This window comes from Arabidopsis lyrata, assembly GCF_000004255.2.
Source record: "Arabidopsis lyrata subsp. lyrata unplaced genomic scaffold ARALYscaffold_5, whole genome shotgun sequence".
Lineage (NCBI taxonomy): Eukaryota > Viridiplantae > Streptophyta > Magnoliopsida > Brassicales > Brassicaceae > Arabidopsis > Arabidopsis lyrata.
The window spans coordinates 10,142,592-10,169,718 of record NW_003302551.1 but is presented as its reverse complement, the minus strand read 5'-3'; the positions used below and the strand labels follow the sequence as shown (position 1 = coordinate 10,169,718).

The 27,127-nt window shown below is 34.0% G+C and overlaps 4 protein-coding genes across 10 annotated transcripts; 3 read left to right on the top strand and 1 right to left on the bottom strand.

Moving 5' to 3' along the window:
• Window positions 1-1,038: 1,038 nt before the first annotated feature.
• Window positions 1,039-7,180, top strand: LOC110228706. 2 transcript variants are annotated; one of them, XM_021026781.1, is made up of 4 exons: window positions 1,039-1,200; window positions 5,708-5,932; window positions 6,014-6,104; window positions 6,193-7,180. In XM_021026781.1, exons 2-4 carry the CDS (start codon window positions 5,854-5,856, stop codon window positions 7,025-7,027), a joined length of 1,005 nt encoding a protein of 334 aa, XP_020882440.1. In that variant the 5' UTR covers window positions 1,039-1,200; window positions 5,708-5,853; the 3' UTR covers window positions 7,028-7,180. The 2 variants fall into 2 exon arrangements, with proteins under 2 accessions (XP_020882440.1, XP_020882441.1); XM_021026782.1 differs by lacking the exon at window positions 1,039-1,200 and having other exon boundaries at window positions 5,408-5,932.
• Window positions 7,181-8,383: 1,203 nt separating this feature from the next.
• On the top strand, window positions 8,384-8,949 carry LOC9313347 (defensin-like protein 122). The gene is made up of 2 exons (XM_002877233.2): window positions 8,384-8,529; window positions 8,703-8,949. Exons 1-2 carry the CDS (start codon window positions 8,481-8,483, stop codon window positions 8,882-8,884), a joined length of 231 nt encoding a protein of 76 aa, XP_002877279.1. The 5' UTR covers window positions 8,384-8,480; the 3' UTR covers window positions 8,885-8,949.
• A 9,540-nt stretch (window positions 8,950-18,489) lies between these two features.
• On the bottom strand, window positions 18,490-20,481 carry LOC110228374 (cellular nucleic acid-binding protein-like). 2 transcript variants are annotated; one of them, XM_021025671.1, is made up of 7 exons: window positions 20,250-20,480; window positions 19,987-20,067; window positions 19,740-19,901; window positions 19,414-19,572; window positions 19,220-19,336; window positions 18,869-19,144; window positions 18,490-18,772 (listed from the first exon to the last, which is right to left on the bottom strand). In XM_021025671.1, exons 1-7 carry the CDS (start codon window positions 20,334-20,336, stop codon window positions 18,701-18,703), a joined length of 954 nt encoding a protein of 317 aa, XP_020881330.1. In that variant the 5' UTR covers window positions 20,337-20,480; the 3' UTR covers window positions 18,490-18,700. The 2 variants fall into 2 exon arrangements, with proteins under 2 accessions (XP_020881330.1, XP_020881331.1); XM_021025672.1 differs by lacking the exon at window positions 18,490-18,772 and having other exon boundaries at window positions 18,986-19,097; window positions 20,250-20,481.
• A 78-nt stretch (window positions 20,482-20,559) lies between these two features.
• Window positions 20,560-23,264, top strand: LOC9313345. 5 transcript variants are annotated; one of them, XM_021025676.1, is made up of 9 exons: window positions 20,560-20,687; window positions 21,151-21,209; window positions 21,304-21,430; window positions 21,529-21,642; window positions 21,860-22,052; window positions 22,149-22,194; window positions 22,368-22,521; window positions 22,636-22,941; window positions 23,023-23,264. In XM_021025676.1, the coding sequence occupies exons 2-8, from the start codon at window positions 21,153-21,155 to the stop codon at window positions 22,863-22,865; spliced, it is 921 nt and encodes a 306-aa protein (XP_020881335.1). In that variant the 5' UTR covers window positions 20,560-20,687; window positions 21,151-21,152; the 3' UTR covers window positions 22,866-22,941; window positions 23,023-23,264. The 5 variants fall into 5 exon arrangements, with proteins under 5 accessions (XP_020881335.1, XP_020881332.1, XP_002877277.1 ...); XM_021025673.1 differs by having other exon boundaries at window positions 23,013-23,264; XM_002877231.2 differs by having other exon boundaries at window positions 20,568-20,687; window positions 22,368-22,443; window positions 23,013-23,264.
• Window positions 23,265-27,127: the final 3,863 nt, after the last annotated feature.

Sequence of the window (27,127 nt, the reverse complement as noted above, 5' to 3'; positions counted from 1 at the left end):
ACACAAAACTTCAACTGTTAGTGGTGAATAAGTCAAGTAAAAAATTATGGAACACATCACTAGAAAAAGTTAGAGAAATATCCAAAGATGCCTACAAAAATAGATAGGCCGGCTTATGAGTTATGATCAAATGGTTAACCGTGAGATGAATCGTGAACTCGTTATAGACAATGATTTACCATTTAGATATGTTGAGTTTGAGAAAGTTAGAATGAAGGACATATATTTGAATCGAGATTGTCAGTCTATTTGTAGAAAAACAGATAATGTTGAAGTATTTAGGAGATTTGAGATAGAAAAGGAAAAGACGAAAGATGTCTTTTACAAAGAATCGAGGATGGCTTTATTATTTTTACTTTAGATTTATGGACGGCGCATGTTATAGTGATATGACACATTTCATTGATGATTTGTGGATTTAAATAGTAAGATATTAGGGTGATTGATATCTTATGATTTTAACGGTTTTTGAGCCTTGTTTTACCTTCAAATCCTTGCATTTTCATGTCATTTAGGTTGTTTAGATTGCATTTGCATCAAGTTCTTTGTCTTTAGGTGTTTGGAGTAGAGACATGAAGAATGAAGCTAAAAGAGGAGTTTTGGACCATAAGAACCCAAGAATTGATCTAGAGAGAAGATGAAGAAAAGAGCCATAGCGACCAATTGTAGCAGGGTATCTTCCTTGCTACGGATTCCCCTGAAGATGGACACGTTTCCAGAGTTTATATCAGGCAACCATATGGACGTCTGCTCCTTGCTACGATTCATTTAAGCAATCAAAACCCGGTTTGTTCCGGGTTGACCCGCTTCATTCATGTTTTCCTATAAATACTCTTAACCTAGTTTTAGAATGGCTTATGCTTTGTTTAGAGAAAAAAAAAACTTCTCTTAAGGTTTCTTTCTAAGTTTTTGTATGAATCTTTGGTTTTGTTGAGTTTTGAATCCAAATTTCTCTTTTAATCTTTTATCTACATTCTCTAATTATGATTTCACAAAGATCAAACCTATTGCTTTGTGTAATCATGATCATGAGTGAGTAATCATTTAGAGTTCTTGGGTTAAGGTAGATTAGGATGGTTTAGTTGTTGGGTTATGGAGTTTAGGGCTAGATTACTTAAGATCCTTACTTATTGGTTGTTTATAATGCTAGATTAGCCTTGATCATGTTGATTTAGACTTTAGGGATTTCATGCCCGGAAGGTGTTCGATGAAATTCCCGAACCAAAACTTTTAAGTGCTTTACATTCCTTACCTTTGGAAATTGTTGACTAGGGTGTTAAGTGGCTAGATAGACTTGTTTATAATGCTTGTTAGTCAATTGATTGCCTTTGGAAGAAGTTGATGATTAATTGACTAGTAAATGGACTAATGTCATGGAAATGTGTTAGTGTTGCTTAGTGTTCTATGGCCTAAGGATCATTGCTTATTAGAGGTTGTTTGAAGCTCATTCCTAATCAATTTCCTTTAACCCAAGAATTCGCCTTTAGTTATTGTTTAGTAACTCGTTAATTTTCCGCTTTGTTTACTTTCGAAACTTGTTAGTCTTTTGCATTTTGCTTTCATTTGTTTTGTTTTGCATTGTTTGATTGTTATTTACTTTGTTAGTCAAGTTTACAAAACCAAATCATCTTATTAGCCTAGATTAAGCTTTTGCGTGTATTCCTAGTGAGTTGATCAATTGCAAATTGTGGTTCGATATTTAATTGAGTAAAAGTACTACATCAATTTGTTTTGGTGAGCTCAATGCCAAAATAGAGCGTTTGAATGCTCATGTTTATAGCCAATCATCATCCACTTCTAAGCGTCCCATGGGAACTTTACCGGGTAAATCGGAACCAAATCCCAAGGAGTTTTGCAACGCTATTTTCATAAATGATTTGGATATGGTTGAAAGCTACAAACAATCAAGAGAGGATGGTAGACTTGATGAGAATGAAAAGGCAATAGAAGAGATATCTAAACTTCTTTACGGTCCTAATGTTGAGAACATAGTGGTTGATAGTGATGCGAAGATCAAGAATAGTACTAATGGAAATGATGTGGTAACCAAGAGGGTTGAAAAGAAAGATGCATCTAGAGTTGAGTCTTCTCCTTATGAGCCTCCTCTTCCATTTCCCGAGCGAGTTCTTACCAAAGCTCGAAAGAAAGTTCTCTCAAGTTTCAAAGCCAACTTGAGTAGAGTTGGAGCACCTTTGCCTTGTGTGGAAAACTTGTCTCAAGTTCCTCTTCATTTTAAGTTCATCCAAGCCATTCTAGCAAACCGAGAGAAAGTGGAAGAGATCATGGGAGTATTTGATTCACCAAGCGTGACACAACCGGAACCAAAATCTATTCTCAAGCTTGGAGATCCGGGTAAATTCACCATACCTTGCTCACTTGGTGATTTACAACTTGATGATGCCTTATGTGATTCGGGAGCAAGCGTGAATGTGATGTCACTTGAGATGGTAAAGACTCTATGAGTTCAAGATATGAAGCACCACTCCTCTTCCATCATGTTTGGAGATGCTTCTTCGAAATCTCCCCTTGGTTTGATTGAAGACTACCCACTCAAAGTTGGTGATTGCATAGTTCCAACGGATTTCATGGTAGTGGAGATGAAAGAAACCCACAAGCTTCCTCTCATTCTAGGAACTCCATTTCTCAACACCGTGGGAGCAAGCATCGACTTCCCAAACAAGAGAGTTACTCTTCACCACGTGAATGCTAAGGTCTCCTATCCAATCAAGCCTTCCTCTACAAAGTTTATTGAAGGAGTGAAAACCAAGGACAAGCCTAAAAATTTGAAGGATCAACATAAAGAGATCAAAGTTATGAATGTGAAGAATAAAGATGCTCTAATGGTTGATGAGTAAATATTGGATGGTGAATGTCTACACATCTTGTTTGATGAGCACGATGGAAGTGCTAAAGAGGAGGAGTTGGGTAAAGCTAAGAAGGTTCTTGAGAAGAACAAGAGGACGATGAAAACAACCCACCCTCCCACCTTTGACAATTCACCAAGTCCTACCTCTTCAATGACTTTAACGCCTTTGTGGTATAGTGATGGAATGGTAGAGTATAAAGTCAAGTTCAAGGGTCGATCCAACCCTTTTTCATCGGTTAAAGCGATTCTCACACCGGAGTTCAAAGAAAAAGGTTCACAAAGTGTTGAAGAGTTAATGAAAGAGATCCTCACACTTGCATTCAAGGACCCTCCATGGAGCTCCACTACTCCTCCTCTCAATCTTCTCCCTAAGGCTCGCGACTAGGGCCAAGGTATGGTTCTATCTATCCTTTGTATATACCATGCATTTTGTTCTATCTTCTCTTTGTTTTTTTTGTTAGTCTTTTTCTCGGATTTATTCTCACACCGAGACGGAGTGAAATAAGTTTGGGGGAGAGACTAACCATCTAATGTTGTGTTTTGTTTTAATTTTATTTCCTTGAGTCTTGCATTGTTAATAGTTATATTTTTGAGAAAAATCAAAAAAAAAAATTGAAAATTTTGAAAAATCCAAAAAAATGCATGTAGCTTTGCATATTCATTTTTTGTTCTAAGATTGAGTCTAGAAACATTTAGTTGCATTTGCATATGCATAGGGGATAATGATTTAATCACCTTGTAGAAATTCAAGCTTAGGATTGAATTTAAAGCCCTTAATCATAGTTAATCGTTGCTTGATCATCTTGGAAAAAATGGAAAATCCATGCTTAGACCTTTGCGTTTTTCAAATGCAATTTCTACTTGTGTGAAACTTACATGATTTTGAAACATCTCTATGAATTTGAACTTAATTTGATTTTAATCTTCTCGCTTATGGATTTTAAATGCATTCTCATGGTTGTCTAAAAGACTCATTCGGGTTTTCTTATCCACTTTGCCACTCTTTTGTAAACCCGAATGGTCATTCTCACCTTTAGAATGGTTTCCCTTACCCTAAACCTTAACCTTTTCTTTCAAGCCTATGATTAATTGTGAGTGAGGCCTCTTGTTTGAAAATGCTATAGATTATGAAATCTTGAGAGTATTGAGAACGACAAAGTTTTTGCTCTTGTTTTAGCTAGCTTTTGGAACATCTTTGACTAGCTAATAGGTTGGGAATGAAAGAGTTGGGTGGTTAGATTGAATATTTGGGATTGGGTTTGGGAAAAAGGAAGAAAGAAAAATGAAAAGAAAGGTTTGACCATGCAAATAAAGAGTTCCTAGGGAATAAAGTTAAGATAAAAGCTCTAAGTCTCTAAGTTAAAAGAAAAAGAAAAGTGTGAAGTTAGTTCCCCAAAAGAAAAAGAAATTTACAAGGTTATAAGTATTGGGAGCAAAGATAAACAAAGGAAAGAGATAGAAAAAGAGCTAAGTATTTAAGAGAAATTTTTCCTAGGTGACTACAAAAAGAAAATGATCTTGAGGTTGGTGATTCAAAAAGACCAAAGTGTCTAGTGTTTGGGGTTGAAAAGAAGAAGAAAAGAATATGTAAAAAGGGTAGAAATAGGAGTTTACATCTAAGGCGGGTAGAAGAACAAGAGCTAAACTTTGTATGCATAAATTGTTCTTGGTCTTAGATGGATTTCATGATTGTCTAGCATTCCTTTTCTTGAGATAAAGCCACCAAAGTGTGAATCTTTTGAAGCCACCTCCAAAATCCTTTACCAAAACCGATTGAGAATGATTTATCTTCTATTTGCGAGACCGCGCCAAACACTTGAATGAATGTTAAAGAGATGTTTCAACTTGATTGTGAGTCTTTACTAATAGTTGGAGATTGAAATAGAATCATGCATTGAAATGAGTATGGAAAAGTACGAAAGAGTATGATGATTGACTCAAGCAAATTTGAACTATCTTTAAGGACTTTGAGTTGAATCCTTTGTTTGATATTTTGTGGCTATGAATCCCCACCTTCAAACTTCTTTCTCACCTTATCTCTTAGTTCTTGCTTGAGGACTAGCAAGAGACAAGTTTGGGGGAGTTGATATCTTATGATTTTAACGGTTTTTGAGCCTTGTTTTACCTTCAAATCCTTGCATTTTCATGTCATTTAGGTTGTTTAGATTGCATTTGCATCAAGTTCTTTGTCTTTAGGTGTTTGGAGTAGAGACATGAAGAATGAAGCTAAAAGAGGAGTTTTGGACCATAAGAACCCAAGAATTGATCAAGAGAGAAGATGAAGAAAAGAGCCATAGCGACCAATTGTAGCAGGGTATCTTCCTTGCTACGGATTCCCCTGAAGATGGACACGTTTCCAGAGTTTATATCAGGCAACCATATGGACGGCTGCTCCTTGCTACGATTCATTTAAGCAATCAAAACCCGGTTTGTTCCGGGTTGACCCGCTTCATTCATGTTTTCCTATAAATACTCTTAACCTAGTTTTAGAATGGCTTATGCTTTGTTTAGAGAAAAAAAAAACTTCTCTTAAGGTTTCTTTCTAAGTTTTTGTATGAATCTTTGGTTTTGTTGAGTTTTGAATCCAAATTTCTCTTTTAATCTTTTATCTACCTTCTCTAATTATGATTTCACAAAGATCAAACCTATTGCTTTCTGTAATCATGATCATGAGTGAGTAGTCATTTAGAGTTCTTGGGTTAAGGTAGATTAGGATGGTTTAGTTGTTGGGTTATGGAGTTTAGGGCTAGATTACTTAAGATCCTTACTTATTGGTTGTTTATAATGCTAGATTAGCCTTGATCATGTTGATTTAGACTTTAGGGATTTCATGCCCGGAAGGGATTTAGACTTTTGCTTTCCCTACTGTCTACTATGTTCTATTCTAGTGAATGGTTTTGATTTTCGATTTGTTCTGTGAGATGCTTTGTTATATGAATTCTGGAAACTGTTTTTCTGTTTAATAGTTTTCGGAGACGAAAAATGTGATGGTTAATAAATACCAAGGCAAAGCTTTTCTATTGATTGGGAAGAAGCATGTTCATAAGGAAAATGCAAAATTTAGAGGTACAATATTTGAACACACTTGTTGTCTTCTCGTCTTTATTCTCAAGGCTTAAAAAGCTTTCATGTTTTGTTCTCTGTTAGGAATAAATTTCCCAACCCACCAATGGTCTGTGCTCAAGAACAACTTCTCAGCGATAGAGGAAGCTATTAAGCACTTCCAGTTAAAAAATGCGTAAGAATGTTACCTTATTTATCATGTTCTCCCTAGCCAATCCTTTTGCTGTTGTGGACCGCTTATCTTGTTATACAACGTTATGCAGAACACCAAATGCAAATACTTGTGAGGCTTTGGATAAGAGCAGTCAAGGTTTTTCTCTTATCGAGACTTCGCGATTTGATGGGAGGAGTTATCTTTCATGGGCATCACAGATGGAACTTTTTTTGAAGCAAATGAAGCTGGCTTATGTACTCTCTGAACCTTATCCTGGTACTGGTAGTGGTAGCTCTCAAGATTGGTTGAGAGATGATTATCTTTGCCACAATCACTTGATGAAATCCTTGTCTGATGATCTATACCGTCAATACTTGAAGAAATTCAAGCATGCTAAGGAACTATGGGACGAGTTAAAATGGGTTTACCACCGTGAGGAATACAGTTCTAAGAGGACACTAGTCAGAAAGTACATTGAATTCAAAATGGTTGAAGAGAGACCTGTTCTCGAGCAAGTTCAAGACTTTATCAAGATTGCAGATTCCATAGTGGGTGCTGGTATGCTTCTTGATGAGACGTTTCATGTCAGTACCATCATTTCCAAGTTTCCTTCGTCGTGGAGAGGCTTCGTCACTAGATTGATGGAAGAGGAGTTTCTACCAGTCTCGATGTTGATAGAACGAGTAAAAGCTGAGGAAGAGTTTCTCAGAAGTGGAAAAAAAAGGGTTACAGTTTGTCCAGCCACAGGGTCTTCTCAGATGGAAATGAGACCGAGTCTAGGAACAACGCTTACAGGATCTCAGAGTATAGGTGTGAAGAGGAAAGAACCCGAGAGAGTCATCATATCTGATGAGAAAGCTCCCAAGAAACCAAATCAGATGACTTCTTCAGTCACCGCATTTGTGGATTCAGAGACTCAAGTAAGAACCAACAATGAGGAGTAGTAGCTGATAATTTGCTTAAACAAAGAGTATAAAGAACTGTTCAAAATCTGTTTTTCGTTTCAAATGCAGCTCTTGATTACTCAATAAACAGACACCAATTAAGATCGCATGCTTTAACAAATCTCTTACAACAGAACCAAAAACTTTTGGTCATCAACTGAACTTATCAAAATCATTGTTACACATTTTGAAATAAACTTAAAAGTAACGAATAAAACAGCAGTTTAACTACTAAGGTAGAATCTGCAGAGGGTGTAGTAGAACTCCAATGAGGAGTTAACTGTTAACAAGCATGAGAGATCAAAGTATACATTAACTGAATTATAAAAGTGTTACAATTTCAATGTATTCATACATACATCATTGTTTTTTTTCTATAATGAACTAATAATTTTTGAGAATTAAACAATTATAAGTTCAAAATAAAATATTATTGGAATTTGGGAAGTGATAACATTGTTCTCATCATGACAAGTGTTTTTATCAAGACGTATTAAGGTGCAATTTGTTTGTCCGGTATCTTCTAGAACCAGATTCTATTTCAATTGTGATTTTGCATCTGTTACTACCTTTAGAAAAAAAAAAAAAATTAATAGTTTGGAGATTAATCTATTAGTTAAAAATCTATTTAATAAAATTAATTATCCTACTAATATTTAAAAAAGGAAGTACATCTTAAAAAAATGTAGAATATTGCATTATATGCCATTGGCATAAAGAAGAAAAAAATCATTAAGGGTATAAATATGATCTAAGTTTTTTAAATTTTTTTATCTTTATATCCAAACAAATCTCACAAACTGTTCTCTATTATCCATGTAATCAAACACCCTAATAATTAATTACAACATCTTTGTATTTTGTTTCAAAATAAAAGTACATATCTCTTTATGGAATATAATCTTCTAATTGCTCAATATTTTATTTTTCTTAATAAAATTAAATAAATAAAAACATGAATAGTATTTCAAAAAAAATTAATAACAATGTTCATCAATATAGTAATTTCTTTTATAAATAAAATTTCTATCAAAAAGAGTAAATAAGTTGAATATTATGAACAAATAATACTAAAATATGAAAAACATTTATAGATAACCGATAAAGTTTATTTTTCTCATTTATTTATTTTTAACGGGATATTTTAATATTTCATTTATTTTAATATAGTATTCATCATGTATTTAATTATTTGTTGACTGCGTTTTTGATATGTTTTATCACTTTGTAGTTAACTTTCACTTTTAGTCAATTTTTAGAGATTTTTTTCCTATATGTGTTATTATGATCTTTAGACTTTAGCCATGCATTTCCGGAATCTAATTTTCTTTTCTACTTTTTATAGTTCGTGCATGCATCTAATTTCTTATATATACATTATACAGTATTCACGTGTACATAACCATTACATCCATCACTTTTTGAAGTTTTCATTTCGATTCTATTATCAAAGATGTCTAAAACCACCGTTATTGCTATTTTCATGATCGTCCTCGTTCTAGGTTTGATTCAAACTTTCACATATTATACAATTAATCATTTAAAATATGAATTCATATTACATATTTTCATGCATGTGTCTTCTCATTTGTTTGATAGTTTCTTTAATTCGTCGCCTTTTATTTTTAAAAACAATTTTTTTTTGAGATTATATATGTCTAAATATTTATATTAGGGCTGGTGACAAAGGAGACGCAAGGACAAGAATTGTGTCATGACTATATGTTAGGAGCAGAACCATGTGAAGAAGACAAGTGTGTCGCTAAGTGTATTTGGAGGCATGGCACAGGTGGAAAAGGCTCGTGTATGCCAAAGCCAAGCAAGCAATGCCTCTGTACTTATAGTTGCAGTGTTTGATTTTTATTGTTCTCTCTATAAACTATTCTCAATTCTTATAATAAAATAATATATCTTAATTTTAATGTGTTTGTGAATTATGATTTCAATTATTTGGCATAAACTATAAATTGGTATACTTTTACCATATATATGTGCGTAATTCATATATTCGCTAGGTTTTGAAAATTAGTTTCTCGGAAAATAACAGAAATTTGAAAATGACAATACAGTACGATGATGTCCCAATAAACGTTCAATCATATTATTCTTCTTAAAAAGTTATGTACAAAGCATGGATTTCTTTGAGAAGACAATGATCGTAGCTTGCTGATCGTTTGTCTTCTTGTCATCTCTTTTGTCCTCCATTTTCTAATCTCTGTTTTTAAATTGGTATACCTACATTGTTAAATTTTAATTTTTAAGAACTCTCCCCTGTAACAAAAGTGTTTTGCAGGCTTAATCAGTTTAACATTTCATCAAAACAGAGTATGTTAATTTACGTTTGTTATTGGTCAATTAGATTTTGAAATGTAATATTTTTCAAAATTCATTTAGCATGTATGTATTAAACAAAAGAACAATGACTGTTGGTTACTTTCTATCAAAATGTGTCCGAATTATCTGAAAATAATTCCTTTATATTCGGGTTCATAAATGTAACTTTGGATATTTGAGTTTTTATATGTATAACTAATAATTTTAAATATATACTTATATTTCGGATACATTCAGGTATTTATAGGTAGTAGGTTCGGTTCCAGATTGTTCGTGTTGGGAGATTTAAGATCCATTCATGTATTTCTAATAAATCGGTTCATATATTTTTGGATCGGTTTGGTTCTGTGCGGATATTCGATTCCGGTTTTTTGTGCACAAGATTAATGAAGAAGGTGAAGTGGTTTGTTTCTTTATGTTAAACCGTTCGGGACGGATAAATCGAACGAATCGAATTGAAGTGATACCCGAACTCAATTTATAAACATGTTGATCAGTAAAACTCTCAAGCCGAACTTAAAACCGAAAATCTCGATTCGCTTCGGATCAGGCATTTTCGGCTCGGTTTCTTGTCACAAGTCTACTCATAACCAGTTGTAGACATTGACTCCTATTGGTAACCATAAAAAAAAAACAATAGAAATTAAAAAAAAAAGAATGAATGAAAAACAGAAACAAAAAGCAAAGAAAAATGACCAAAATGAGGAACAAAAAGGAACATATGTAAATGAGTAGTAGCCGATAATTTTCTTAAACAAAGAGTTTAAAGAACTGTTCAAAACATGTTTATCGATACAGATGCATCTTAATTACTCAATAAACAGACACCAATTAAGATCACATGCTTTAACAAATCCCTTACAACACAACCAAAAACTTTTGGTCATCAACTAAATTCATCAAAATCATTGTTACACATTTTGAAATAAACTTATAGTAACGAGGATATTTTGATGTTTGGACGGATATCCAAAGTCTGGATAGTTAAAAGTCGGATCCGAATATCCTGATAAACTCAAGATATTCGGACTGTTACACCCCTTATCTCATGCATAAGTGTTTTATTTTTCTTGTGTTCTTTCTTTGAATGTAACGCAATCCCGTCTTAATTAATTAGAGGGCCTTTAGCAAAACCAAAAAAAATAAAAAAAATTCTTACTAAAATTTATTTTTCAAAAAAACTGGGCTCTTTTTACTTAAAGAAAAATTTGAAATTGGGTTTGGACCCATGGAAAAAACTTATGTTGTCTATGGGTAGAGACGAGCTTGCAACGGTAGCACAAACACTATTCCCGGGCTCTACAATCTTCTCAAAACCGTAGTTTAACTACTAAAGTAAAATATGCAGAGGGTGTAGTAGAACTCCAATGAGGAGTTATTATCTGTACTAGTATTTTTGAAGTACATTTTTAACGGGTGGGATAAAATGCATTTGGATACAATGAGTTTTCGACCTGTTTACAAATTTTGGTCATAAAAAGTTTGTTGTGTCGGGTTATATTTAACCCAACTCGTACACCGAATATTCAATATTTACTAATTTAGATATTTATAAGATTTGATTAAGATTTAAAATTATGATTCTCCTATCATCTTTATTTGATTTGTTTTTAACTATTTTGAATCATCATATAATACATAAAATATTAAAAAATCAATTTTTTTTTTGCTGCATATACTGTGATTCAAAATTTTAAAAACGGATATATATTATCCAATTGACGAAAAATATGTGTTCAACGTTTCACATACTAAAATATTTAGACAATTATTCAGAATAATATCATAAATAACATCAACATTATTAAATTAAGTGTTTTTTTTTGCGGGATGGGTTTGGCGAGACATGTTTTGTATCAATAATAAAAAATATAAATATATCATTAATCCGCCGTTGGAATAAGGATTAAATCCTTAATTGTTTTTTAATACCACCAATATTAGACATATCGAATCAGTCTCATTTAGAAAATATTGTATAAAACCAAAAATTGTCCCGTGTATAATGTTACTTAATAACAATTGTAAACTATAAAATATAAATATCTTAGAGAATGATACAATTTGCAAACTTTTATATATAATAAATAATCGTTAAATTTTTAAAATTTCTACTTTTAGATAACAAATCACGGGACATGTAAGAAATTACAGGATGGGTTATCTTTCGGAACGGAGTTATATGGTGGACGAGTTTGAATCAATATTTGCAAAATTTTAAAATATCATTAACATGCCGCTTTAATACGGATGAAATCCTCAGATTATTAAAATATACATATCTTAGAGAATGATATAATTTGTAAAAATAATCACTAAATTTTCAAATCACTACTTTTAGAAAACAAATCACGGGACGGGTTATGAAATTACGGGACAGGTTATATTTCGGAACAGATTTATATAGCGGACGGATTTGAATCAATATTTATAAAATTTAAAAATATCATTAACATGCCGCTTTAATATGGGTTAAATGCTCAGTTATTAACAATTGTTCTATGGACTCGTGGTATACTGTTACTTAATAACAATTGTAAACTCTAAAATATAAATATTTTATAAAGAGATACAATTTGCAAAATTTTATATATACTAACTTTAAAAAATAAATCATTCCGCGGTGTACAGCGGGTTAAAATCTAGTTTAGAAACTGTTAACAAGCATGAGACATCAATGTATATATACAGTAACTGAACTGAATTATAAATGTGTTGAATTTCATTATATACATAGATACATCATTGTTTTTTTCTGTAATGAACAAATAATGTTTGAGAATTAAAAAATTATAAGTTCAAATTAAAATATTATTGGAGAATTCTTTTATAAACCATGAGTTGAGAAGTGATAACATTGTTCTCGTCATGACAAGTATTTTTATCAAGACGTATTAAAGTGCAATTTGTTTGTCTGGTATCTTGTAGAACCAAATTCTATTTCAATTGTTTTGCATCTGTTACTACCTATATAAAAACAAATTATTAATATTTTGGAGATTAAACTATTAGTTAAAAATCCTACTAATATTGAAAAGGAAGTACATCCAAAAAATTTGACGAATATTGCATATGCCATTGGAATAAAGAAAAAAAAATCATTAAGGGTAAATATCTAAGTTTTTTTAATTTTTATATCCAAACAAATCTAACAAATCGTTCTCTATTATCCATGTAATCAAACACCCTATTAGAATCAATTACAATATCTTTGTATTTTGTTTCAAACTATAAGTACATATTTCTTTATGGAACATAATCTTCTAATACTCTGTTTTTCAATTTTTATTTTATTTTTTCTTCATAAAATAAATAAATAGAAACATGAATAGTATTTCAAAACATAAAAATATACATTCATCAATATATTAAGTTCTTTTATGAATAAAATATATATAAAAAGGAGTAAATAAAGTTGAATATTTAATCACTTTGTAGTTAATTTTCATTTTTAGTCAATTTTTAAAGATATTTTCCTATATTATTATGATCTTTAGGCGCCATTTCCAGAATTTAATTTTCTTTTTTACATTTATAGTTTGTGCATGCATCTAATTTCTTATATATAGGGTATATTCACGTGTACATAACTATTACAGCCATCGCTTTTCATTTTTGAAGTTTTCATTTCGATTATATCATCAAAGATGTCTAAAACCACTATTATCGCTATTTTCATGGTCGTCCTCGTTCTAGGTTTGACTCATGCTTTAACATATTATACACTTAATAATTTAAAATATGAATCCATATTTTCACGTGTTTTCTCATTTATTATTTGATGGCTTTTTTATTCTTTGCCTTTTATTTTAATAGCAAAAGAATTGAGATTATGTTTAAAAATATTTATATTAGGGCTGGTGACCAAGGAGACGCAAGGACAAGAATTCTGCCATGACTATATGTTAGGAGCAGAACCATGTGAAGAAAACAAGTGTGTCGTTATATGTAGTTGGAAGCACAAAGGTGGAAAAGGCGCGTGTATGCCATTGCCAAGCAAGCAATGCCTCTGTCGTTTTAGTTGCACTGTTTGATTTTTCTTGTTCTCTCTATAAACTATTGGGTGAATTTGCCCAGTAGCCATATTTGGACCAAAAATAAAGAATATAGCCATCTAATTTGAGAAATTAAGCAAGTAACCAAAAGCCCTAAATACTTACAAGCTAATTACAAGCCCACCCTTACATTATTTATCTATTTTCTAATTTGCCATAACGATGAAACGCAGAAGCTTCTTTCCATCGGAGCTACAGCTTTTGCAATCAGCGGCGGTGTTATTACAGCAAAGTCAGCAACGATCTTGTACGGCCACCGGAGCACTCGTCGTCGGAGATACCACCATTGCTATCGCACCGCCGTTGCAATCCCTTAACACCACTAAATCCCTCCAAAAAATACAAAACATATTAACCTTTTTTTTTTGTTGGGTGTTAGTTATTTAATTAATGATTTTTTTGTTGTCACTTTCGCAAATTTCTCTAAACTATTCTCAATTCTAATAATAAAATAATATTTTTCAATTTTGATTTGTTTGTGAATTATGATTTCGATATGCTATAAATCTAATTGAAAATTGAAAATGACAATAGAAAGCGTTATTATTTTTTTTTATCAAAAACGTTACTAAAAGTTTACTCTCAGTTTTTTTGCACTATTTTGAAAAAGCTTACAGCTCCAGCTAACAACTAAAAAATTTGTACAGTTTTGTGTTACCAATCGAATCTAATATATAGTTCAATCATATTATTTTTTTTCTTTAAAAACTATGTACAAAGTACAGTATACTGACTTTTTGCCGCAAATGGATTTATTCGAGAAGACAATGAAGCCTACTGCTCGTTTGTCTTTCAATCTTTTCTGTCCTAGTATTTTTTTCATCTCAGTTTTAAGACCTATGTTTCTAAATTTTAAGTTTTGAAAACTCTCCCCTGTAAATATTCTTTTTTATGGCTTAATCAATTTAACATTTCATAAAAGATAAAAAAGAGTATTTTTTTTTTACCAAAAAAGAAAACTAACAACATATTTACATATGTTAGTTTACGTTTTATTGGTTAATTAGATTTTGACATGTAAATTTTCTTAAAATTCTGAAAATTCATTTAGCGTGTATATTAAACAAGAAGGTAAGAAACAATGAGTATTGACGTTTAAAATAATAATATAGTTATTTAACATTAAGTTACTATGATAGAAATTGAATTTATCATTGTTGTGTAATAGTATCTTTTATTTGGGACCGAAACACACAATAAAAAAAGACTAATGAACTTTTTTTTTTTGTCAAACAAACATTAATTAAAAGATCACTCCATGATTGATAGCTAAATCGGTAAAAAAAAGTTTACAATATAATAACACAAGGGAAGACGGTTTTTTTGTGAAAAAAATAACAAATTGTCGGCAAGCTATTTCTAAATGGCGGAAAAATTTGACACCGTATGGTCGAGAGCTAATAGATGATCTGAAAAAAGATCTTGTATTAGCACAAAATGATGATTCGAAATCTTCGGAGGAGATTACAGAATTAACTCTTAAATTAAAGGAAGCATATCGGGATGAAGAACTTTATTGGTATCAGAAGAGCCGGAACTTATGGATGAATGTGGGAGATCATAATTCAAAATATTTTCACGCCCTAACTAAGCAGCGGCGCGCTAGAAACCGTATTTCTGGTCTTTATGATGACAATGGTATTTGGGTATCGGAGGAGAAAGATATTCAACAAGTAGCGGTCAATTATTTTGGAGAATTATTCACCACCTCTAACCCAAATAACGTGGATGATACATTAAAGGAAGTGGAAACGTGTATCTCTGATCAAGTCAATCAGGACTTAACGGCACCGGTTACGGAGCAAGAGGTTCGATCGGCATTATTTATGATGCACCCAGAGAAGGCCCCTGGCCCAGATGGTATGACGGCTTTATTTTTTCAAAAGGCTTGGCATACTATCAAAGCGGACCTTCTTCACTTGGTCAATTCTTTTTTACAAAGTGGTTCTTTCGATAAACGGTTAAATTTGACTCATATTTGTTTGATACCAAAAATAGGGAGACCAACAAAAATGATGGAACTGAGACCAATAAGTCTCTGTAATGTTGGGTACAAAATCATATCTAAGGTTTTATGTCAAAGACTTAAAAAAGTACTACCGACTCTTATCTCGGAAACACAATCGGCTTTCGTCCAAGGAAGATTAATTTCGGATAATATTCTTATTGCACAAGAAATGTTTCATGCACTAAGGACTAATCCTTCTTGCAAAGGAAAATACATGGCTATTAAAACAGACATGATTAAAGCTTATGACCGAGTAGAATGGTCTTTCATAGAAAGTTTACTTCAGAAGATGGGCTTCTGTGATAAATGGGTATCTTGGATAATGTGGAGTATTACATCAGTTCGGTACAGAGTTTTAATTAATGGTCAGCCTCGGGGATTGATAGTTCCTGAAAGAGGTTTAAGGCAGGGGGATCCGCTATCACCATATTTATTTATTTTATGTACAGAGGTGTTAATTGCAAATATTCGGAAAGCAGAAAATGATAAGATTCTAACGGGGATGAAAGTTGCGCAACCAAGCCCCTCGATATCTCATTTACTGTTCGCGGATGATAGTTTATTTTTTTGTAAAGCAACCAAAGAACAATGTCACGTTGTTTTAGATATATTAAAGAGGTATGAGGAGGCTTCTGGCCAACGAATAAATTTCTCGAAATCATCAATTCAATTCGGTCATAAGGTAGACAATTCTATCAGAGATGAACTAATGGCAATTTACGGTATTACTAGTATAGGGGGCATGGGAAAATATTTGGGCTTACCAGAAAGCTTAGGAGGATCAAAGACAAAAATATTCTCATTTGTTAGAGAACGCTTGAATGATAGAATAAACGGTTGGTCTGCAAAATTTTTATCAAAGGGAGGTAAAGAGGTGATGATTAAATCGGTTGCTAATGCACTGCCGACTTATGTAATGTCTTGTTTTAGATTACCTAAGTCGGTGACATCAAAACTCACTAGTGCAGTAGCAAAATTTTGGTGGAGTTCAAATGGACAAACGAGGGGTCTACATTGGAAGGCCTGGGATAAGCTTTGTCGTAGCAAATCGGATGGTGGAATTGGTTTCCGGAATGTAGATGACTTTAACACAGCTTTGTTAGCAAAGCAACTATGGCGGTTGATTACAGTCCCTGATTCCTTATTCGCAAAGGTATTCAAAGGAAGATATTATCGGAACTCAAATCCCATGGACCCAATTAGATCATACTCACCGTCTTATGGATGGCGAAGTATAGTATCTGATCGACCTCTGGTTAACAAAGGGCTTATTAAAAGAGTAGGTTCAGGAGAGTCAATTTCAGTATGGAATGATCCCTGGATACCTGCTCAATTCCCGAGGCCAGCTTTAAGCAACGGTCAAAATCATGACCCATCTCTTCTTGTGAAGTGTTTGATTAATAGTCAAACAAATTCATGGGATATGGAATTAATTAGGACTCTTATTGATCCTAAGGACATTCCTATGGTATGTGCCCTACCTTTGGGCTTGCAAAACAGTCCGGATGTCATGGGGTGGCACTTTACAAAAACCGAAAAATATACGGTTAAGTCTGGATATTACACAGAACAAATGATGAAACAAGGTGAAAATCAAACTCGTTATTTTGGACCGGATATACGGCCGTTACAGGCTAATTCATGGAAACTTCAATGTCCACCGAAGTTGAGACACTTCATTTGGCAAGTGCTTACTGGATGTGTGCCGGTAAATTCAAATTTAAGGAAAAGGGGTATCAATTGCGAAACGGGTTGTGGTAGATGTGGGGCACCCGAAGAAACAATTAACCATACAATTTTTGAATGCCCCCCAGCCCTACAAACTTGGGCACTATCGCAAATACCAACGGCCCCTGGAATTTTCCCATCATCATCACTATATGTGAATATGGATCATTTATTTTGGAGGACACCAACGGATTCCCATAGTTACAATTTTCCTTGGATTATGTGGTACATCTGGAAAGCACGGAATGACAAGATACATGAAAACATTGACAGAGATCCCAGAGATACTCTGAAATTAGCGGATAATGAAGCAAATGCTTGGACTTTAGCTCAACTGGAGATGGTAAAGGACGTACCGCCCCGTGAGTCAGCTGAGTCAGAGGTTATAAACACTACAGGGTATCGATGTTTCATTGACGGCTCTTGGAAAGACAGTGACAACTACTCGGGTTTAGGATGGTTCTGTACACTACAAGGTGAGGATGAACCAACCATGGGCGCTGCCAACCTCCGACGAAGTCTCACATGTCTACACACAGAAGTGGAAGCATTAGTTTGGGCCATGAGATGTATGATTGGCCAAGACAAACGCGAAGTAAGTTTCTATACAGACTGCTCAGACCTGGTGAAGATGGTGTCTTCCCCGACGGAGTGGCCAGCTTTTTCTCTTTATCTTTGATTTCTCGACGTGCAAATTCAAAAGCGGATAATCTGGCACGAAATGTTCGTACCCAACCGCATCTAATTACCTATGTAAACAATATCCCCCAAAATTGGCTTGTATAAGCTAATCTAATAAAGTTGTTGACAAAAAAAAAAAAAAAAAAAAAGTTTACAAATAGAAATTCAGAAAATAATAATTTAGAAGATCGAGCTAGACAATCCGTTTTAGAATTACAAGAAGAAAAGATATTAGCTAGGGAGAACCCGAGAAAGAAAACAGAGCAAATTTTTATTGATATATATATTTCTGAACTCTTATCCATTTATTTGTAGTGCATATAATTAAAATCTGATTATATATGATGGAATAGATAATTAAGTTGTAATGCAAAATGGGATGTGTGAGATCCAAATCTGGTTTCTGACTGGTAGCCTTGTCGGAAAAGCTTCAGCTACTATTTCAGACATTTTTCCGATGACATTTTCCCAACGACTATCTTTTGTTTTAAATTTGTCGTTAATATACTGTCGGTATTGAATCAGAAATTTTTGACGATCAATGCCGTCGGATACAAAAAGGTTTTACCGACGAAATTCGTAGTAGGAATTAAGCTGTTTTCTTTCTACTCCTCCATGTTGGCTTTGTGAAGAAGATACATACATATAGATTAAACTATACTCAATTCAACTATTATTAACTCAACTTTAAACAAATTGAATTCCAACAAGGCTCATATGATACCAGTATCGGACCCGTGTTTACAAACAATTTATTTGATATTTAATCTTAGAACATATATTTAGTTGTAAATCAAATCTGCAAAAGAGAAAGTAATAAGAAGACTCATCGTAAAATTGAAGAAAGACTTAATATTGTCAGTTAAATCATTCACTTAGTAATTGGTCGATGCACTGCATTAAGTGGAAGTTTCTTGTTAGATATATATCCAATTTATCCTGAAAAAAAAAATCAAAGAAAAATTGGTTCTTTATGAAAGAAAGGAAAGATATGAAGAGCTCAAAGCACCAAATGTATAGAGAGATAGAGCCTACCTGGGAGGAATTGGATTTGGGACATTCACGAGCAAAATGTCCAGCTCCTTTACTTTTGTAGCATACACTCGGTGAGTCTCTGCCCTGTGAAGTGTTTATGCTCGATGAATTCAGGCATTCACCTGAGAAATTCCCTTCTTCGCTACAGTTTTCTGAAAAGCGTACGCTAGAAGAATTGGGGCAGTCACGCTTAAAATGCCGTCCTCCCCCAAACTTAGAGCATGATGGACTGAAAAAATCATTTTCGTTGCTTTCATCATGGTGTCTACCACATGCCTAGAGAGAAAGTTATATTAATAACTAGATACTAAATTATGTATATTTTTTCTAACTAAAATCTCAACAACTTACCAGTCCAGTATGACCCAGTTGACCACATCTGTAGCAAGATACAGCCCAGGACGGTGAATTATCGGGTTCGACACAGCATAGATGGCCAAAGCTTTTACAGACATAGCATTGTATATCCTAGTCAAAGTAAATAATAGAAGTTATAAGAAAGGAATCATAACCAAAGTATTAAATTTCAGGAAAACAAAAGTCACCTTTAAATCTTCCTTAGAGTACTCATACTTGCACAAAATCATGTCATGACCAAAGTCTCCACATCTTAAACACACAGCTCCTTTAGACCCACTATTGTGCTTATCCGGACAATCTTTAGCTCGATGTCCACCTTTATTGCATATATAACAATCATGTCCCTGTAGAAATAAAGAAAAATTTACTCAGAAACCTTATGCCAAAAAAGGAGACTACTCATCCTAAATCTTCCACGGCCACCACATAAAACACTTCTACAAGGTTATATATGAGCTTTAAAGAGTGCGGCAGACAAATTTAAGTTGTACCATCAAACTTAAGACCGCACCTTAGAACACTGCTTTGCACCATGTTCCAAACTCCCACATATAAAGCAAGGCTTTCTACGCTTGGTAGGAGTTGGACAATTGACAGTTATATGACCTTGCTCACCACAGCTATAACAAGTCACCCAACCAGCATTAAGAGGGTCAAAGTATCTTGCTCCACGCTGATAACACAAGACCCCAACAATGGTCATCATCACAGAAAAGTTACACAGTTTTGAGATAAGAGTAACTATTCAATCAACTCACAAGAAGCTTATCCAGAACCAAATTGCTAGATGTTTCTCCAGTTTTTGGTTCAGTCGATTTCTCAACCTCATCATCCTCGGGCTGATACAAATGTAGGAAAAATCAAAAAGCATTAAATACATGCAACAAAGTTTCCGAAGCAAATAGTATCAAATTGCAAATTCAAGGCTATGATAGAGCAAGAAGAACATTAATGAGGCAACAATGGAGCATTAATTGGTAACTGTAATGAGAAAATAGAGAAGAGAATCGTTCATACTTACAATTTCGTGGGCAGCTTCAAGCTTATGTCTCTTCATCTTCTTATTACTCTCAGAATTTTTACCTTTAGACTTTCCTCCATTAACCATCACAGTACTAACTACACCAGAATCAGAGAGATCAGAATCAAGCTTGTTCCCAACATCACGGCATGACTCAGGGATCAAAATCCTAAATCCAAATTTCTAAATTTCGAATGATTTGGCTGAGGAAGAAGAAGATTTAGGTAGGGTTTGTTTTTGTTCGGTTTATAAATGAAACAATTAAATAACCGGTTTACCATAACCGGATTAATCAAGCTATAACCAAGAACCGACTATTTCGTTATCGGCACCGATTGTGAGTGGAACTTGAACCGATCGAATTGGGACTGATTGGGTTATGGTTCGTGGTTCGACGGTGTCCTCAGGCTAAATCTGACACCAATCTCTTCGTCTCTGGTAATAAACCCTTTTGATTTAGGTTTTGCAGCAATTAGTCTTGTTTTGGTGTCTTTCTAATCTCACTCACAGGAGTGTGGGATCTCTTATTTGGAATATATACAAGTATATTTTGATCCTACGACTGATATATTTTTAGTGCTCTAATGTTGGGTTTATAATAGAATTGAATTCCATTTGATCAGAACCAAAGAACTATTTGTATCTTTTGATCCGAGACTTACTGTGTTAGAGAGAATCTCAATCTTTGATAGGTCAGACTAAGATTATGTATGGATTTATATGTGTTATGACTTATTATGAGTAGCTTACTTCATGTTTTGAATCCAAGGGTTGTGATGAAATAGTATAAAATTTGCAGCTGATAAACTTGCTTGAAACCTTGTATAGGCCAATTTGTTCTGTTCTTGGTAATATTCCTTGTGTTCTCTCCAATTCTCTTACTTTTTTTTGTTTATGTCAGGGATGAATCTTTCTCTGTTCAAGAAAGATATCGATGAGCTCATAGACGAGTTTGCAGAGGTATTTTTTTTATTGTTATAGCTCAAGGAGAAATTTGAATTTCCCCTCTTTTCCATCTTTCAATTTGTTGAATCTCTTCTGGTTTTCATTTCAGGGTGATTTGACAACGTTTACTGATATGAAGAGCGTTTGGCTATCCCGAAAGTTTTCTTATTTATATGATGCTAGTCCTACAAGCAACTTGGCCTTTTTCATGCAGTCACTATATGCACATACAATCGGTATGATGAGGTCTAATTTCTGGATTTTTTTGGAATAGTTTGCATTCACCTTGTGCTAGTTTCTTAGCTAAGCTTACAAGCCAACCTTATATCTATAGGTCACATGGTTAGTATTGATTCTTTTTCACGAAGACTTGGAGGTCTTTACTGTCTCTATTGCCTTCATGAGATCCAACCCTTTAAACCCAAGTTCAGAATTTATATCTCACTTGGTAAGTGTCTACCTTTTGTCGTTTTGGCTGTGAGCTTTTATAATCTGTAGATAACAGTTTGATCTAACTATCATTTTTTACTAGTTTCTTTCTTCAAGCCCAAAACGTGAAAGCTGCTGTGATGTGAATGTGATTCATTCATTGGGTTTTTGCTGATTTTAACTTGTTTTTTTTTTTCTTGCAATTCTTTCGATGCTCTCTTTATCGCATCTTGTAGAAGAGCTCGGGAAATTTAGGGACCTTGTAGTTGAGGCAGAAGATAAAGGTGTAGAGATAGTTGCTGCTGTGGCAAAACAAATGCTTGATAAGAACATGTTTATCTTTGGATCTGTGGAGGAAACTTCTGCAACCATGAAACTTAATCAATTAACAGAGCTACAGAACGCACGTGTGCGGTTTGCCTATGATAGGTAAGTGATTTTGATCGTTGGTTTTTTCTCGGAGGACTAACAATCGTAATTTGAAATAACCTTTTTAGTGATATGATTTTCATCTTGACTTGCCAGGTTAATCTCTGACACTACTATTGAGCAATATATTCATTTGGATATGGTGAGTACGAGATATTAAAGCATTTACATTCCCGGAATTTGCATAATTGTATATCTCTAGTGCTCTTTCCCCAAGATAGAAGACCAAAGGATATATATGTCCAACAGTTTTAATTGTATTCTTTGCTAAAGTGTCTTATATTGCACCATCCTTGCTGCTTTTGTGCTTATCAGGGTAAGGAAGTTAATCTGAATTCCCTAGATGAAATGTCTATAGAATATGCAGAGGCCAAGAAGCGTGCAATCGAAGGTTTGCTACTTTCATATGAACTGTTTGGGCGCATAATTGTTATTTCTCCTCCCATCCCATCTCTGAAAGAGCAAAATTGTAAAGTTTATTTGATTTTGAGCTCTGTGAGATTTTAAGCATGTGTTTAGTAAAGTTTTTTGTGGTACCATCATGATTCAGTATGTTTATATACTTGTTTTCATATTCTTTAAGGTGCAGGAGAAATAATGGAGATTGAGGATATAAAGCACATATCAGAAGAGAAAGAGTTGATGGGAGAGAGAATGGAGAAAATGAAAGAAGAATGGGATTCACAAAGACTTTCATTTTATGAACAAACCAAGCTTGATGGTCTTACTACGACACCGAAACTGTTGAAAGATGTGGAACATGATGAAGATGATGGGTTTGATGAGCTTGATCGCTTACTTTCTCAAAGCTAGTGTTGCCATTGCAATCGCCGTTCAAGGTTGATGGATGACCACAAATGAAAACTCTATGTAGATATGGCATTTACAGGTAGGTTTTGCGTCAATCGGACTCTGTATGAAAATGTTTATTTTTGGTTCTGATGATGAATTTTTGATTAGGCAATATCAGAGTCAGGTTGTTGGAGAGAGAGCACTACACACAGTCTCATAAAATCAAGAGATCAACATGTTTGATTAGGAGAATTGGTTAGTAAATTATGTGTCTAACAAGGGTATTAAAAAATCTTAATTCCGTTTTTCTTACTAATGGAAAATATGTAATTTGTCATATTCTCAAGTATAGGTGTTCAGAAATTTGGAAGACGATCCATCAAGAGTTATAATATAACCCAAAGAAATCATTGATTATAATTGTTGACACAAAAGATATGGATTAGCAAATGATGTTGAGCTAAATTATCAAGGACTTGATCTTGTTTAATTTTCAAATCAATACTCAATACAATAAAACAACTTCTTAGCATGACACACAATTAAAAATTTTATCCAAATTGAAGATGAATAAGAAGAAGAATTCAAGCCTCCCAACATATCCAGCGACGTTTGACGACATCTCACTCTTGGCATTTAAGGATATGGAGGATTAACGACTGAAAACGCCGCACCCAAACACACCTTGAAACTCGCAGTTTGGATTCGTGACTTTGTCCGTGATGGCCGAAAACGCCGTTGTGGCTGTTAGATCGTCGATTGCTCTGACGATTAAGGAGAACAGTGAACAACAATATCGGAGCATTTACCTTGGTTGGCCGGAACGTCTTTGCGAAACTAAGATTTTCATCTTCCACTTCCATCCAATTATTAGAACGGAACATAGCATCTTGCATGGTCATTGGTTTATGAACTATTAACTCTTCTCGGAACCTCAATTCATGCCATAAACCCTTTCTTAGGGCATATATGCTCGTCCAGCACACTCTAGTCCAGCACACTCCACAACATCATCAAAATCATCCAAGAAGGAGGAGCTTCAAAAAATGTTCGACGCATTCCTCCAACAAATCGAAGAATCCAACACCGATGCTACTATACAAGATGACGACCCCTACGGCGGTCCTCTAGCCCAAGATCAATATGAAGATCCTATATAGCAAAAAAAAAAAAAAAAAAAAAAAAAAAAAAACCTAATAATATTGTATACATTAAGTATTGTATGTAAATTTTATTGCTTATTTTATCTTAACTTTCATCGACGATACAAAATGGTGTTCCAGGCAGCAAGCCCTTTGATGAAGGCAATAAGACCGATGGCAAGCCACTATTGTGTCAACGAAGATTGTTTTGGTAGAAAAGGCAAAGTTTTAAGTATGTACATTCTAGTAGACTCAGTATATTATTAAAATGTTATTATACTTAAACTAAGTATTATTACTTATTAGTAGTTTTAAATAATATACGGAGTATATACTCTGTATAAGATATTCAAGAGAAAAAGAAACAAAAGGACCCCACAAGACGTAAGCAATGACAACACTCAAGGCGTAAGCAATGAAGTCATCCAAAGATGTCGGCAACGTTGGATCAACGACACGTAGCAACACCGCCCGATGGATGACACGCGTCCACGCAACAACTACTCAACTCTACTTATAAATACAGAAGCACCCCAAACCGAAGAGGGCACGAATTTACAAAATCGCTCTCCCTTCTCTCTACAATCTCTCTCTAGAAATCTTTAGTTTTCGAGTTTTAAGTTTTAAAATCTTTATCAATATTTGTAAGGATTACCAAAAAAATTAAAATTATTACAATTCAAGAGTTACTGTTCACAAAAAAAAAAACAAAAAAACCTAATAATATTGTATACATTAAGTATTGTATGTAAATTTTATTGCTTATTTTATCTTAACTTTCATCGACGATACAAAATGGTGTTCCAGGCAGCAACCCCTTTGATGAAGGCAGTAAGACCGATGGCAAGCCACTATTGTGTCAACGAAGATTGTTTTGGTAGAAAAGGCAAAGTTTTAAGTATGTACATTCTAGTAGACTCAGTATATTATTAAAATGTTATTATACTTAAACTAAGTATTATTACTTATTAGTAGTTTTAAATAATATACGGAGTATATACTCTGTATAAAATATTCAAGAGAAAAAGAAACAAAAGGACCCCACAAGACGTAAGCAATGACAACACTCAAGGCGTAAGCAATGAAGTCATCCAAAGATGTCGGCAACGTTGGATCAACGACACGTAGCAACACCGCCCGATGGATGACACGCGTCCACGCAACAACTACTCAACTCCACTTATAAATACAGAAGCACCCCAAACCGAAGAGGGCACGAATTCACAAAATCGCTCTCCCTTCTCTCTACAATCTCTCTCTAGAAATCTTTATTTTTCGAGTTTTAAGTTTTAAAGTCTTTATCAATATTTGTAAGGATTACTAAAAAATTAAAATTATTACAATTCAAGCAATATTTAACGCAATATTTAACGAAAAATAGCATGTATAAGCAATAAGAAAGATTAATGGTATCAGTCACTAAAACGATCGATTTTCAGTTTTCAAAAATAAAGATTTCATTTTAAATTTTAAAATCAACTTTTAGAAAGAAACGGACCTCTTCTACCGAGACATTGAAGCCAAAGGTGTTCTAGGCAGCAAGTCCTCAGAAGGAAGGCAGTAAGACCGTTGGTAAACCGCAGCCGTGTCAAAGTAAAACAGGTTAGTCTCTTGCTAAGATGTATTTGATTTAAAAAATTTAAAATGGCATCCTCATTTAGAAAACTGTTAAAATCCGGCCAATCATCAACTTCTAAATCAACAATAAATTCAAGAGAAATAATATAAAAAATATCAGCATTTAATAAAGAAATATCAAGGGATTCCTTACCTCATATTAATGCTGAATATATATATCAAATCGGAACATTTGATTTTAAAACAGCTTATTCAATAAAAGAACATGAACAAACAATATCTCTACAACATGAATTCGAAGAAATTAAATTATTATCATCAATAGCTCTAGATAAATATAAGCAAAAAGGATTCAACTATCTTCATTTCGGATTAGTTCAAATAGCAATAAAACCATTATCAAGAACATGAATTGATTCACCCATTTTAATGTTATTAAGAGATAAAACCCTTCTAAAATTTGAAGACTCACTTCTTGGTGTAGTACAATCAAATTTATGTAATGGGGCAGTCTACTTTAATTGCGCACCTAATTTTCAAGTTAGTCTTCATGATCCGACCATACTCAACACATTAGTGCTAAACGTTCATTTACCAGAAGTCAAATTCCAAAATGAACGGCATGGTTATTGTGGATGTCGGATTCACACACTCAAGTATTTTTATTTAAGTAGGAAATATTACTCTTGAGGGACAAAAATAAATATGCAAAAAGCTTATGAATTGCTACAAAAATTGCTATAGTATTTCTTACTCGAGAGGAAGATCCCCTTTACATGGCCATTGGCCTTTATATTTATACATAGAAAAATGACATTTAAATGGCTAATTAAGTACAATTATTCTCTCTTAAATGCGTCCGTTTTGATCTTTGATTTTAATGCTTAACGTTCGAATTTGAATTGATCATGATCTTCATGGGCTTCGCCTTTTGGCCCAAGTGTCCATGGACCGATTTGACCATGACTTCGTCTCCGGACTGGTGTCGAGGTGCAGTCACTTCGGATTCTCCTTATGGTGATAACCACTTCGACTGTTCTTTTGACTTGCGGGTCTAACGGGCTTTATCCCTTATGGGCCGTTAACCCAACTACGTGGCAATCTTTGGTTGGTCCCGAACCTCTGGTGCGGGATCCGACACCAACAATTAGCCCCCCAAGTTCTTCGAAGTGCCATTCCAATTCGGAGGACTTTAAATGCTTTAATGACCAAAGATTGCGTTCTGAGGAATCTTATGATTTTCCCGCCAAGATCCCGTCAGTCCTTTAATTTCGGCGCTATCCATGTTTAGTCGCGTGACATCTGTCACCATTATGACCGTATCTTAATTATTTACTATTAAAGCGGGAAACCTTTCCACTTCCCCCACGATTCCCAAGGCGGTTTCACCATTATCACTTAGCTTTCATGAGGTAACTTCTTTCATCATCACTTTTTTACTCTTACGCTTTAATCGAAACTTCTCTCTTCTCTTTCTTCGCCGATTTTCTCTTTGCCGGATTTTAAATTTCTCATATTCTCCGATGACTTCTGATTCCGAAAGACCCGAGTCTCCATCCTTTG

Bases quoted from the DNA above. Each gene is read 5' to 3' on its own strand.
- LOC110228706 (XM_021026781.1), top strand. From the start codon at position 5,854: ATGGTTAATAAATACCAAGGCAAAGCTTTTCTATTGATTGGGAAGAAG. The intron at 5,933-6,013 runs GTACAATATTTG...GTTCTCTGTTAG, and splicing joins GGAAAATGCAAAATTTAGAG to GAATAAATTTCCCAACCCAC. The intron at 6,105-6,192 runs GTAAGAATGTTA...AACGTTATGCAG, and splicing joins CACTTCCAGTTAAAAAATGC to AACACCAAATGCAAATACTT.
- LOC9313347 (XM_002877233.2), top strand. From the start codon at position 8,481: ATGTCTAAAACCACCGTTATTGCTATTTTCATGATCGTCCTCGTTCTA. The intron at 8,530-8,702 runs GTTTGATTCAAA...TATTTATATTAG, and splicing joins CATGATCGTCCTCGTTCTAG to GGCTGGTGACAAAGGAGACG.
- LOC110228374 (XM_021025671.1), bottom strand. From the start codon at position 20,336: ATGGTTAATGGAGGAAAGTCTAAAGGTAAAAATTCTGAGAGTAATAAG. The intron at 19,337-19,413 runs GTGACTTTTGTT...TACTTTGACTAG, and splicing joins ACTCTAAGGAAGATTTAAAG to GATATACAATGCTATGTCTG. The intron at 19,145-19,219 runs GTAAGTTGTTGA...CTTTCTCTCTAG, and splicing joins AACTGGGTCATACTGGACTG to GCATGTGGTAGACACCATGA.
- LOC9313345 (XM_021025676.1), top strand. From the start codon at position 21,153: ATGAATCTTTCTCTGTTCAAGAAAGATATCGATGAGCTCATAGACGAG. The intron at 21,431-21,528 runs GTATGATGAGGT...TTATATCTATAG, and splicing joins ACTATATGCACATACAATCG to GTCACATGGTTAGTATTGAT. The intron at 22,053-22,148 runs GTAAGTGATTTT...TTGACTTGCCAG, and splicing joins GTGCGGTTTGCCTATGATAG to GTTAATCTCTGACACTACTA.